The sequence below is a fragment of the Pseudophryne corroboree genome, chromosome 2 (genome assembly GCF_028390025.1).
Source record: "Pseudophryne corroboree isolate aPseCor3 chromosome 2, aPseCor3.hap2, whole genome shotgun sequence".
In the NCBI taxonomy this organism is placed as follows: Eukaryota; Metazoa; Chordata; class Amphibia; order Anura; family Myobatrachidae; genus Pseudophryne; species Pseudophryne corroboree.
Window position 1 is genome coordinate 597,087,702 of NC_086445.1, and position 14,664 is coordinate 597,102,365.

Below are 14,664 nucleotides of genomic sequence, written 5' to 3' on the forward strand. Positions count from 1 at the left end.
CCCTGAGCAGCAATATAAACACCTTGCCTGGCAAAATCATCACAATATATAGCCCCAGAGGCTATATATGTGATAAATACCCCTGCCAGAATCCATAAAAAAGCGGGAGAAAAGTCAGCAAAAAAAGGGGCGGAGCTATCTCCCTCAGCACACTGGCGCCATTTTCTCTTCACAGTGCAGCTGGAAGACAGCTCCCCAGGCTCTCCCCAGTAGTTTTCAGGCTCAAAGGGTTAAAAAGAGAGGGGGGGCACTAAATTTAGGCGCAATATTGTTTATACAAGCAGCTATTGGGGGAAAAATCACTCAGTTATAGTGTTAATCCCTGCATTATATAGCGCTCTGGTGTGTGCTGGCATACTCTCTCTCTGTCTCCCCAAAGGACTTTGTGGGGTCCTGTCCTCAGTCAGAGCATTCCCTGTGTGTGTGCTGTGTGTCGGTACGGCTGTGTCGACATGTGGGATGAGGAAGGTTACGTGGAGGTGGAGCAGAGGCCGATAAATGGGATGTCGCCCCCTGTGGGGCCGACACCAGAGTGGATGGATAGGTGGAAGGTATTAACTGACAATGTCAACTCCTTACATAGAAGGCTGGATGATGTAAAACAGCTGTGGGACAGTCGGCTTCTCAGCCCGCGCCTGCCCAGGCGTCTCAAAGGCCATCAGGGGCTCAAAAAAGCGCCCGTTACCTCAGATGGCAGACACAGATGTCGACACGGAGTCTGACTCCAGTGTCGACGAGGTTGAGACATATACACAATCCACTAGGAACATCCGTTACATGATCTCGGCAATGAAAAATGTGTTACGCATTTCTGTGACATGAACCCAAGTACCAAATAAAAGGGGTTTTATTTTTGGGGAGAAAAAGCAGCCAGTGTTTTGTTCCCCCATCAGATGAATGAATGAAGTGTGTAAAGTAGCGTGGGTTCCCCCGATAAGAAACTGGTAATTTCTAAAAAGTTACTGATGGCGTACCCTTTCCCGCCAGAGGATAGGTCACGTTGGGAGATATCCCTTAGGGTGGATAAGGCGCTCACACGTTTGTCAAAAAAGGTGGCACTGCCGTCTTAGGATACGGCCACCTTGAAGGAGCCTGCTGATAAAAAGCAGGAGGCTATCCTGAAGTCTGTATATACACACTCAGGTTATATACTGAGACCTGCAATTGCCTCAGCATAAATAGTGCTGCTGCAGCGTGGTCTGATACCCAGTCAGATAATATTAATACTCTAAGACAGGGATAATAGTTTGCTAACATAGAGCATATTAAAGACGTCGTCTTAGATATAAAGGATGCACAGAGGGATATTTGCCGGCTGGCATCCAGAATTAATGCAATGTCCATTCTGCCAGGAGGGTATTAGAAACCCGGCAGGGGACAGGTGATGCTACCTATAAAAGGCACATGGAGATTCTGCCTTATAAGGGTGAGGAATTGTTTGGGGATGGTCTCTGGGACCTCGTATCCACAGCAACAGCTGGGAAGAAAAATTTTTACCTCAGGTTTCCTCACAGCCTAAGAAAGCACTGTATTTTCAGGTACAGTCCTTTCGGCTTCAGAAAAGCAAGCGGGTCAAAGGCGCTTCCTTTCTGCACAAAGACAAGGGAATAAGGAAAAAGCTGCACCAGCAGCCAGTTCCCAGGATCAAAAATCTTCCCCCGCTTCCTTTGAGTCCACCGCATGACGTTGGGGCTCCACAGGTGGAGACAGGTGCGGTAGGGGCGCGTCTCGGGAACTTCAGGGACCAGTGGGCTTGCCCACAGGTGGATCCCTAGGTTCTGCAAATAGTATCACAGGGATACAGGCTGGAGTTCGAGGCGACTCCCCCTCGCCGTTACCTCACATCAGCCTTGCCTGCTGCCCTCGGAGAAAGGTAGTACTGGCGGCAATTCACAAGCTGTACTTCCAGCAGGCGAAATCAAGGTACCCCTCCTTCAACAAGGCCGGGGTTACTATTCCAAAATGTTGTGGTACCGAAACCAGACGGTTCGGTGAGACCCATTCTAAAATTGAAAGCCTTGAACACTTATATACGAAGGTTTAAGTTCAAAATGGAATCGCTCAGGGCGATTATTGCAAGCCTGGAGAATTTCATGGTATCACTGGACATCAAGGATGCTTACCTGCATGTCCCTATTTACCCTCTTCACCAGGAGTACCTCAAAATTGTGGTACAGGATTGTCATTACCAATGCCAGACGTTGCCGTTGGTCTGGCACCGAGGTATTTACCAAGGTAATGGCCGAAATAATTATCCCGTACTTGGACGATCTCCTTATAAAGGCGAGGTCCAGGGAGCAGTTGTTCGGCGGAGTAGCACTATCTCGGGAAGTGCTACAACAGCACGGCTGGATTCTGAATATTCCAAAGTCGCAGCTGGTTCCTACGACGCGTCTACTGTTCCTGGGTATGGTTCTGGACACAGAACAGGATAAAAAGGGTTTCTCCCGGAGGAGAAGTCCAAGGAGTTGTCGTCTCTAGACAGAGACCTCCTAATACGTATACAGGTGTCGGTGCATCAATGCACGCGAGCCCTGGGAAGGATGGTAGCTTCTTACGAAGAAATTCCATTCGCCAGGTCCCATGCAAGGATTTTCCAGTGGGATCTGTTGGACAAGTGGTCCGGGTCGCATCTTCAGATGCTTCGGCGGATAACCCTGTCTCCAAGGGCCAGGGTGTTGCTGTTGTGGTGGCTGCAGAGTGCTCATCTTCTAGGGGGCCGCAGATTCGGCATACAGGACTGGATCCTGGTGACCACGGATGCCAGCCTTCGAGGCTGGGGGGCAGTCACACAGGAAAGAAACTTCCAAGGCTATGGAAAAGTCTGGAGACTTCCCTACACATAAATATTCTGGAACTAAGGGCCATTTACAATGCCCTAAGTCAGGCTAGACCCCTGCTTCAACACCGGCCGGTGCTGATCCAGTCAGACAACATCACGGCGGTCGCTCATGTAAACCGACAGGGCGGCACAAGAAGCAGGATGGCGATGGCAGAAGCCACAAGGATTCTCCGATGGGCGGAAAATCATGTGTTAGCACTGTCGGCAGTGTTCATTCCCGGAGTGGACAACTGAGAAGCAGACTTTCTCAGAAGACACGACCTCCACCCGGGAGAGTGGGGACTTCATCCAGAAGTTTTCCAAATGATTGTACACCGTTGGGAAAGGCCACAGGTGGACATGATGGCGTCCCGCCTCAACAAAAAGCTACAAAGATATTGCGCCAGGTCAAGGGACCCTCAGGCGATAGCTGTGGACGCTCTGGTAACACCGTGGGTGTACCAGTCGGTGTATGTGTTCCCTTCTCTGCCTCTCTTACCCAGGGTAATGAGAATAATAAGGAGGAGAGGAGTAAGAACTATACTCATTGTTCCGGGTTGGCCAAGAAAAGCTTGGTAACCAGAACTCCAAGAAATGATCTCAGAGGACCCATGGCCTCTGCCGCTCAGACAGGACCTGCTGCAGCAGGGGGCCTGTCTGTTCCAAGACGTACCGCGGCTGCGTTTGATGGCATGGCGGTTGAACGCCGGATCCTGAAGGAAAAGGGCATTCCGGAGTAAGGTATCCCTACGCTATTTAAAGCTAGGAAAGAAGTGAATGCAAACCATTATCACCGCATATGGTGGAAATATGTTGCGTGCTGTGAGGCCAGGAAGGCCCCAAAGGAGAAATTTCAGCTAGGTCGATTTCTGCACTTCCTACAGTCAGAGGGGACTATGGGCCTAAAATTGGGTTCCATGAAGGTCCAGATTTCGGCTCTATCGATTTTCTTCCAAAATAGAACTGGCTTCACTGCCTGAAGTTCGGACTTTTGTTAAGGGTGTGCTGCATAGTCAGCCCCCGTTTGTGCCTCAAGTGGCACCATGGGATCTCAACGTGGTGTTAGATTTCCTGAAGTCGCATTGGGTTGAGCCACTTAAATCCGTGGAGCTACAATACCTCACGTGGAAAGTGGTCATGCTGTGGGCCGTGGCGTCGGCCAGGCGTGTATCAGAATTGGCGGCTTTGTCATACAAAAGCCCTTATCTGTATTTTATATGGATAAGGCGGAATTGAGGACTCGTTCCCAATTCCTTCCTAAGGTGGTATCAGTTTTTCATGTGAACCAACCTATTGTGGTGCCTGCGGCTACTTGGGACTTGGAGGATTCCAAGTTACTGGACGTAGTCAGGGCCCTGAAAAGTATATGTTTCCAGGACGGCTGGAGTCAGGAAGACTGACTCGCTATTTATCCTGTATGCACCCAACAAGCTGGGTGCTCCTGCTTCTAAGCAGACTATTGCTCGCTGGATCTGTAGCACGATTCAACTTGCACATGCTGCGGCTGGACTGCCGCACCCTAAATCTGTAAAAGCCCATTCCACGAGGAAAGTGGGCTCTTCTTGGGCGGCTGCCCGAGGGGTCTCGGCTTTACGACTTTGCCGAGCTGTTACTTGGTCGGGTTCAAACATTTTTGCAACAGTCTACAAGTTTGATACCCTGGCTGAGGAGGACCTAGAGTTTGCTCATTCGGTGCTGCAGAGTCATTCGCACTCTCCCGCCCGTTTGGGAGCTTTGGTATAATCCCCATGGTCCTTACGGAGTCCCAGCATCCACTTAGGACGTCAGAGAAAATAAGATTTTACTCACCGGTAAATCTATTTCTCGTAGTCCGTAGTGGATGCTGGGCGCCCATCCCAAGTGCGGATTGTCTGCAATACTTGTTTATAGTTATTGCCTAACTAAAGGGTTATTGTTGAACCATCTGTTGAGAGGCTCAGTTATATTTCATACTGTTAACTGGGTATAGTATCACGAGTTATACGGTGTGATTGGTGTGGCTGGTATGAGTCTTACCCGGGATTCAAAATCCTTCCTATTTGTGTCAGCTCTTCCGGGCACTGTATCCTAACTGAGGTCTGGAGGAGGGTCTTAGTGGGAGGAGCCAGTGCACACCAGGTAGTCCTAAAGCTTTCTTTAGTTGTGCCCAGTCTCCTGCGGAGCCGCTAATCCCCATGGTCCTTACGGAGTCCCAGCATCCACTACGGACTACGAGAAATAGATTTACCGGTGAGTAAAATCTTATTATCTGTACTATCTGTACTATCTGAGCTCTGAGGGAGTTCAAGGGAAATCTCATAGTCAAAATCGAACATAGCAGGGATCTCACTGTGTGTACACACCTTTAAATGTATGTTCATCTCGCCCTGTAATCTGCCTACTGCAATCTGTACTCTGCAAACAATCTCTATACTAAATGTATGTTCATCTCACCCTGTAATCTGCACTCTGAGCCTAATTCAGGATTGATTGCAAAAGCAAAATCTTTCTCTAATGGGCAAAACCAAGTGCACTGCAGGTGGGGCAAATATAACGTGCAGAGAGTTAAATTTGTATTTGTTATTTTGATTCTGTGCAGGGAAAATACTGGCTGCTTTATTTTTACACTGCAATTTAGATTTCAGCATGAACACACTCCACCCAAATCTAACTTTCTGCACGTGTTATATCTGCCCCACCTGCATTGCACATGGTTTTGCCCATTAGAGAGAGATTTTACTTTTGTGATCAACCCTGAATTAAGCCCTCTGTTTGGGAAACACTATGCAAACAATTTGTAATTTCAGGATTTGTTTGCAATATTAAATACCTGTGTTTTTAAATCTTGGTCATTGATGCATAGTTAATGAAGGCATACTGGGCTGGTATTTGCATAGTCAAACACTGCAATCTAACACCTTTTGATTGGTTAAACATAGTACAGTATATCTCTAGATGCAGTACTGAGACAGCTGTGCTGTAATTTGTGCTTTTAAATTCTCAGCGTTTATATCACTAGGCATTTTGAAAATGAACAGTTGAGCAAACATTGAACAACATCAAGAAAAGGTCTTTTAAAAACTTATTTTGCACAAACCCAAAATAACTTTGACCAAACACACAATGAACCACTAACTAACTACTTTTTCTCATAGCACTGCATGATATTTGCTTCAAGATTATTACATCATTTAAATTTCCCTGCAACTCACCCCTCCTTGCACATTGCCGCTTCAATTATCCACTCTCGTCTTCTCAACTCTCATGAGCTTTTTACTTATATACTTTGTAACATCCACACCCTGTCACCATTAAAAACATTCACAAACCTCCTATAACTATATTTATCTCTCACATTCAACTTATTTTCTCTAACGTCCTAGTGGATGCTGGGGACTCCGTCAGGACCATGGGGTATAGCGGCTCCGCAGGAGACAGGGCACAAAAAGTAAGCTTTTAGGATCACATGGTGTGTACTGGCTCCTCCCCCTATGACCCTCCTCCAAGCCTCAGTTAGGTTTTTGTGCCCGTCCGAGCAGGGTGCAATCTAGGTGGCTCTCTTAAAGAGTTGCTTAGAAAAAGTTTTTAGGTTCTAGTTTTTAGGTTTTTAGGCTACTAGGGACTTGGAGGATTCCAAGTTGCTTGACGTAGTCCGGGCTTTGAAAATTTATGTTTCCAGAACGGCGGGAGTCAGAAAGTCTGACTCGCTGTTTATTCTGTATGCAGCCAACAAGGTTGGCGCTTCTGCTTCGAAGCAGACTATTGCTCGCTGGATCTGTAGCACGATTCAGCTGGCTCACTCTGCGGCTGGATTGCCGCATCCAAAATCAGTAAAAGCCCATTCCACAAGGAGGGTGGGCTCTTCTTGGGCGGCTGCCCGAGGGGTCTCGGCTTTACAGCTTTGCCGAGCTGCTACTTGGTCGGGTTCAAACACATTTGCTAAGTTCTACAAGTTTGATACCCTGGCTGAGGAGGACCTTGAGTTTGCTCATTCGGTGCTGCAGAGTCGTCCGCACTCTCCCGCCCGTTTGGGAGCTTTGGTATAATCCCCATGGTCCTTACAGAGTCCCCAGCATCCACTAGAAAATAAGAATTTACTCACCGGTATTTCTATTTCTCGTAGTCCGTAGTGGATGCTGGGCGCCCGTCCCAAGTGCGGACTGCTTCTGCAATACGTGTATATAGTTATTGCTTACTAAAGGGTTATTGTTATGAGCCATCCGTTGATTGAGGCTCAGTTGTTGTTCATAATGTTAACTGGGTATGGTTATCACAAGTTATACGGTGTGATTGGTGTGGCTGGTATGAGTCTTACCCTGGATTCCATATACTTTCCTTGTAGTGTCAGCTCTTCCGGGCACAGTTTCCCTAACTGAGGTCTGGAGGAGGGGCATAGAGGGAGGAGCCAGTGCACACCAGATAGTACCTAATCTTTCTTTTAGAGTGCCCAGTCTCCTGCGGAGCCCGTCTATTCCCCATGGTCCTTACGGAGTCCCCAGCATCCACTACGGACTACGAGAATAGAATTACCGGTGAGTAAATTCTTATTTTTTAACCTCTTGTAAATCCTGCTCGGCAGGTCTGTCACCTTAGGATAACTTACATGATGAGTTATGTGCTGTCTGTTATATCACACCTGACCAGCCAAAACCACATTAGCTAGAACCCTCAGGATCTGGCGAAGAACCCCCAGCAAAACGTTATGACAAGCCCGCAGCCTGATGGGGCGGGCCTCCTCCTAGGGGACCCCAGGGTGGTGGGGGGGCGACTTCTCCAGGCTACACAGGCCTGGGTGCCGCACAACAGAAGGCCTGTGTGCAGGAAGTTGTCTCACGGGTACGCAATCTCATTCATGAGACGGTCCTCTCAACAATTCTTTTACACACAGCGTAAAGGGGTACTCCGGGTTCAGCCTCCATATGTACTCCTGGTGGCTCTAGGCATAATTATCTTTCTACGGTTGTGTCCCGGTTCCATCTTAATGAGGCGATTATGGTACTGGCTTTTCAATCTCTGAACCTTTCGATTGGGGAAGCCTCCCTTGACACGTAGTCTGGGCTCTCAGGATCTTTGTGGACTGTACCAGTTCTCTTCTGAAATCAGATTTCTTCCTTGTCCTCTGTCTTCCACAAGAGGGGTTGGCCAGCCGACAAATAGACTCTGGCTAGATGAATTTGTATAACCATTTCACAGGCGTACACCCAGGCTAAACTTCCTGTACCCTCTAAGGTTCAGCTCATTCTACTCGCTCTGTGGATCTTTCATGGGCAGCACACCGTGGATCATCTGCTTAACAACTGTGCAAGACGGCTACATGGTCTTCTGTCCTAACCTTTCTTAGGCTTTATGCCTTTGATACTTTAGCTTCCCAAGATGCATCTTTTGGACACTAGATTCTTTTATCCGCTCAGGAGAGTCCCCTCCCTTAAAATTACTGCTTTGGGACATCCCCATGGTATTCCCTGTGGACCCCCTATGGAACCCCAAAACTGAGCATTCCTGAGCATGGAGGTGGGGTGTAGGAGGGGAAAAGGACCAGACCATTTTGGGATGCCAAAAGCTTAACTGGTGCCCGGTACTACCACCACCTACAAACCCCATGGTATACCCTGTGAACCCTATGGATCTTTAAGAAAGAGTTAACTAAGGTAACTTTGACCATTACTCATTTTTCACCCCTGTCTCTCTCTGTTGCTGCTATTGCACACCTGGACAACCCAAACAATTTCTGGAAGATATTTCTACATGGCTCCCTCACTTCCTATGCTCTGAAATCCCCACTAACATCATGGTTGATTTCAGTATCTCCATTGACAGTCAGAATTCTGCTGCTCATGCCTCCAAACTACTCTCTCTAATCTCCTCTCTGAGCCTCTCCCAATGGACTGACGCCATCCACTCGTCAGGAGGACCAGTACCTTGATCTTGAATTCACAAGACTATGCTCCGTTTATATGTTCACTAATACTTCTTTCCCTATCTTTGATCACAACCTTGTCACTTTCAAGCTCTCCTCCATTACTTCAGACTCCTCCATTACGTAAAACTCACGGTCACGGAAGTCTAATAAGCCTCCTTAAACACACAAATATTATTTCTCTAACGTCCTAAGTGGATGCTGGGACTCCGTAAGGACCATGGGGATTAGCGGCTCCGCAGGAGACTGGGCACAACTAAAGAAAGCTTTAGGACTACCTGGTGTGCACTGGCTCCTCCCACTAAGACCCTCCTCCAGACCTCAGTTAGATTTCTGTGCCCGGCCCGAGCTGGTTGCACACTAGGAGCTCTCCTGAGCTTCTAGAAAGAAAGTTTAAATTAGGTTTTTTATTTTACAGTGAGGCCTGCTGGCAACAGGCTCACTGCATCGAGGGACTAAGGGGAGAAGAAGCGAACCTACCTGCTTGCAGCTAGCTTGGGCTTCTTAGGCTACTGGACACCATTAGCTCCAGAGGGATCGACCGCAGGACCCGTCCTTGGTGTTCGTTCCCGGAGCCGCGCCGCCGTCCCCCTTACAGAGCCAGAAGCATGAAGATGGTCCGGAAAATCGGCGGCAGAAGACTTCAGTCTTCATCAAGGTAGCGCACAGCACTGCAGCTGTGCGCCATTGCTCCTCATGCACACTTCACACTCCGGTCACTGAGGGTGCAGGGCGCTTGGGGGGGGCGCCCTGAGGGCAATAAATAACACCTTGGCTGGCAAAAATATACATCATATATAGTCCTAGAGGCTATATAGATGTAAAATTACCCCTGCCAGTATCACAGAAAAAGCGGGAGAAAGTCAGTTGAAAAGGGGGCGGGGCTTCTCCCTCAGCACACTGGCGCCATTTTCTCTTCACAGTGCAACTGGAAGAAAGCTCCCCAGGCTCTCCCCTGTAGTTTTCAGGCTCAAAGGGTTAAAAAGAGAGGGGAGGCACTAAATTTAGGCGCAATATATGTATACAAGCAGCTATTTGGGGAAAAATCACTCAATTATAGTGTTAATCCCTGCATTATATAGCGCTCTGGTGTGTGCTGGCATACTCTCTCTCGGTCTCCCCAAAGGACTTTGTGGGGTCCTGTCCTCAGTCAGAGCATTCCCAGTGTGTGTGCGGTGTGTCGGTACGGCTGTGTCGACATGTTTGATGAGGAAGGTTACGTGGAGGCGGAGCAGAGGCCGATAAATGGGATGTCGCCCCCTGTGGGGCCGACACCAGAGTGGATGTATAGGTGGAAGGTATTAACCGACAGTGTCAACTCCTTACATAAAAGGCTGGATGACGTAACAGCTGTGGGACAGCCGGCTTCTCAGCCCGCGTCTGCCCAGGCATCTCAAAGGCCATCAGGGGCTAAAAACAACGCCCGTTACCTCAGATGGCAGACACAGATGTCGACACGGAGTCTGACTCCAGTGTCGACGAGGTTGAGACATATACACAATCCACTAGGAACATCCGTTACATGATCTCTGCAATGAAAAATGTGTTACGCATTTTCTGACATGAACCCAAGTACCACATAAAAAGGGTTTTATTTTTGGGGAGAAAAAGCAGCCAGTGTTTTGTTCCCCCATCAGATGAATGAATAAAGTGTGTAAAGAAGCGTGGTTTCCCCCGATAAGAAACTGGTTATTTCTAAAAAGTTACTGATGGCGTACCCTTTCCCGCCAGAGGATAGGTCACGTTGGGAGATATCCCTTAGGGTGGATAAGGCGCTCACACGTTTGTAAAAAGGTGGCACTGCTGTCTTAGGATACGGCCACCTTGAAGGAACCTGCTGATAAAAAGCAGGAGGCGATCCTGAAGTCTGTATTTACACACTCAGGTTATATACTGAAACCTGTAATTGCCTCAGCATAAATAGTGCTGCTGCAGCGTGGTCTGACACCCTGTCAGATAATATTAATACGCTAAGACAGGGATAATAATATTTGCTAACATTGAGCATATTTAAGAGGTGGTCTTATATATAAAGGATGCACAGAGGGATATTTGCCGGCTGGCATCCAGAATTAATGCAGTGTCCATTCTGCCAGGAGGGTAGTAGAAACCCGGCAGTGTACAGGTGATGCTGCATTTAAAAGGCACATGAAGATTCTGCCTTATAAGGGTGAGGAATTGTTTGGGGATGGTCTCTGGGACCTCGTATCCACAGCAACAGCTGGGAAGAAAAAATTTTACCTCAGGTTTCCTCACAAAAGCCTAAAGAAAGCACTGTATTTTCAGGTACAGTCTTTTCGGCTTCAGAAAAGCAAGCGGGTCAAAGGCGCTTCCTTTCTGTACAGAGACAAGGGAAGAAGGAAAAAGCTGCACCAGTCAGCCAGTTCCAGAATCAAATATCTTCCCTCGCTTCCTCTGAGTCCACCGCATGACGCTGGGGCTCCACAGGTGGAGACAGGTGCGGTGGGGGCGCGTCTCGGGACCTGCAGGGATCAGTGGGCTTGCCCACAGGTGGATCCCTAGGTTCTGCAAGTAGTATCACAAGGATACAGGCTGGAGTTCGAGACGACTCCCCCTCGCCGTTGCCTCACATCAGCCTTGCCTGCTGCCCTCGGAGAAAGGTAGTACTGGCTGCAATTCACAAGCTGTACTTCCAGCAGGTGAAATCAAGGTACCCCTCTTTCAACAAGCCGGGGTTACTATTCCAAAATGTTGTGGTACCGAAACCAGACGGTTCGGTGAGACCCATTCTAAAATTGAAATCCTTGAACACTTATATACGAAGGTTCAAGTTCAAAATGGAATCGCTCAGGGCGATTATTGCAAGCCTGCATGTCCCTATTTACCCTCGTCACCAGGTGTACCTCAAAATTGTGGTACAGGATTGTCATTACCAATTCCAGATGTTGCCGTTGGTCTGTCCCCGGCACCGAGGGTATTTACCAAGGAAATGGCCGAAGTACTTATCCCGTACTTGGATGATCTCCTTATAAAGGCGAGGTCGGAGTAGCACTATCTCGGGAAGTGCTACAACAGCACGGCTGGATTCTGAATATTCCAAAGTCACTGCTGGTTCATACGACGTGTCTACTGTTCCTGGGTATGGTTCTGGACACAGAACAGGATAAAAAGGGTTTCTCCCGGAGGAGAAGTCCAAGGAGTTGGCGTCTCTAGACGGAGACCTCCTAATACAAATACAGGTGTCGGTGCATCTATGCACGCGAGCCTTGGGATAGATGGTAGCTTCTTACGAAGAATTTCCATTCGCCAAGTCCCATGCAAGGATCTTCCAGTGGGATCTGTTGGACAAGTGGTCCGGGTCGCATTCTCAGATGCATCGGCGGATAACCCTGTCTCCAAGGGCCAGGGTGTCGCTGTGGTGGTGACTGCACATCTTCTGGGGGGCCGCAGATTCGGCATACAGGACTGGGTCCTGTTGACCACGGATGCCAGCCTTCAAGGCTGGGGGGGCAGTCACACAGGGAAGAAACTTCCAAGGCCTATGGAAAAGTCAGGAGACTTCCCTACACATAAATGTTCTGGAACTTTGGGCCATTTACAATGCCCTAAGTCAGGCTAGACCCCTGCTTCAACACCGGCCGGTGCTGATCCAGTCAGACAACATCACGGCGGTCGCTCACGTAAACCGACAGGGCGGCACAAGAAGCAGGATGGTGATGGCAGAAGCCACAAGGATTCTCCGATGGGCGGAAAATCATGTGTTAGCACTGTCAGCAGTGTTCATTCCCGGAGTGGACAACTGAGAACTTTCTCAGCAGACACCGTGGGGAAAGGCCACAGGTGGACAGGATGGCGTCCCGCCTCAACAAATAGCTACAAAGATATTGCGCCAGGTCAAGGGACCTTCAGGCGATAGTTGTAGACGCTCTGGTAACACCGTGGGTGTACCAGTCGGTGTATATGTTCCCTTCTCTGCCTCTCATACCCAGGGTAATGAGAATAATAAGAAGTAGATGAGTAAGAACTATACTCATTGGTCCGGGTGGCCAAGAAGAGCTTGGTAACCAGAACTCCAAGAATGATCTCACAGGACCCATGGCCTCTGCCGCTCAGACAGGACCTGCTGCAGCAGGGGGCCTGTCTGTTGCAAGACGTACCGCGGCTGCGTTTGAAGGCATGGCGGTTGAACGCCGGATCCTGAAGGAAAAGGGCATTCCGGTGGAAGTTATCCCTACGCTATTTATAGCTAGGAAAGAAGTGAACGCAAACCATTATCACCGCATATGGCGGTAATATGTTGCGTGCTGTGAGGCCAGTAAGGCCCAAAAGGAGGAATTTCAGCTAGGTCGTTTTCTGCACTTGCTACAGGTCAGAGGTGACTATGGGCCTAAAATTGGGTTCCATTAAGGTACAGATTTCGGCTCTATCGATTTTCTTCCAAAATAGAACTGGCTTCACTGCCTGAAGTTCAGACTTTTGTTAAGGGAGAGCTGCATAGTCAGCCCCCGTTTGTGCCTCCAGTGGCACCGTGGAATCTCAACGTAGTGTTGGATTTCCTGAAGTCGCATTGAGTTGAGCCACTTAAATCCGTGGAGCTACAATACCTCACGTGGAAAGTGGTCATGCTGTGGGCCGTGGCGTCGGCCAGGCGTGTATCAGAATTGGCGGCTTTGTCATACAAATGCCCTTATCTGTATTCTATATGGATAAGGCGGAATTGAGGACTCGTTCCCAATTCCTTCCTAAGGTGGTATCAGTTTTTCATGTGAACCAACCTATTGTGGTGCCTGCGGCTACTTGGGACTTGGAGGATTCCAAGTTTTTCTGGACGTAGTCAGGGCCCTGAAAAGTATATGTTTCCAGGACGGCTGGAGTCAGGAAAACTGACTCGCTATTTATCCTGTATGCACCCAACAAGCTGGGTGCTCCTGCTTCTAAGCAGACTATTGCTCGCTGGATCTGTAGCACGATTCAACTTGCACATTCTGCGGCTGGAATGCCGCACCCTAAATCTGTGAAAGCCCATTCCACGAGGAAAGTGGGCTCTTCTTGGGCGGCTGCCCGAGGGGTCTCGGCTTTACAAATGTGCCGAGCTGTTACTTGGTCGGGTTAAAACACTCTTGCCAAGAGTCTACAAGTTTGATACCCTGGCTGAGGAGGACCTAGAGTTTGCTCATTCGGTGCTGCTGAGTCATCCGCACTCTCCCGCCCGTTTGGGAGCTTTGGTATAATCCCCATGGTCCTTACGGAGTCCCAGCATCCACTTAGGACGTTAGAGAAAATAAGATTTTACTCACCGGTAAATCTATTTCTCGTAGTCCGTAGTGGATGCTGGGCGCCCATCCCAAGTGCGGATTGTCTGCAATACTTGTATATAGTTATTGCCTAACTAAAGGGTTATTGTTGAGCCATCTGTTGAGAGGCTCAGTTGTTATCATACTGTTAACTGGGTATAGTATCACGAGTTATACGGTGTGATTGGTGTGGCTGGTATGAGTCTTACCCGGGATTCAAAATCCTTCCTTATTGTGTCAGCTCTTCCGGGCACAGTATCCTAACTGAGGTCTGGAGGAGGGTCTTAGTGGGAGGAGCCAGTGCACACCAGGTAGTCCTAAAGCTTTCTTTAGTTGTGCCCAGTCTCCTGCGGAGCCGCTAATCCCCATGGTCCTTACGGAGTCCCAGCATCCACTACGGACTACGAGAAATAGATTTACCGGTGAGTAAAATCTTATTTTTCAACAACTTTCCAGCTCTCTGCAACAACTACTCTCACCTATTTCTACATTCACCTCTCTTGAGACTGTATCACACCTGAACCAAAATCTAGTAACAGCCCTTGTTGAAGTTTCTCCTGCTACCTGTTGCTCTGCACGTAGGCTTAGATGTCAACCATTCCATTCTACAGAAACAAGACACCTTCAAAAGCTCTCGGGTAAAGTAGAACATCAGTGGGATTAATCTCTGTAGTCCTAGCGACTTCTCCACG

The 14,664-nt window shown here is 48.6% G+C and overlaps 1 protein-coding gene across 5 annotated transcripts in view; it reads left to right on the forward strand.

The window, feature by feature from the left end:
• Positions 1-14,664, forward strand: part of KDF1 (keratinocyte differentiation factor 1) — a 161,922-nt gene that overhangs the window by 64,641 nt on the left and 82,617 nt on the right. The window contains exon 1 of one of the 5 annotated variants that reach the window (XM_063954645.1): positions 5,159-5,239. The exons of the other annotated variants lie outside the window; for them this stretch is intronic. Within the exon in view, the coding sequence (XP_063810715.1) occupies positions 5,174-5,239 (66 nt within the window). The 5' untranslated portion in view covers positions 5,159-5,173. Of the gene's footprint in view, positions 1-5,158; positions 5,240-14,664 lie in introns of those variants that run through there. 5 annotated transcript variants of the gene reach the window in all.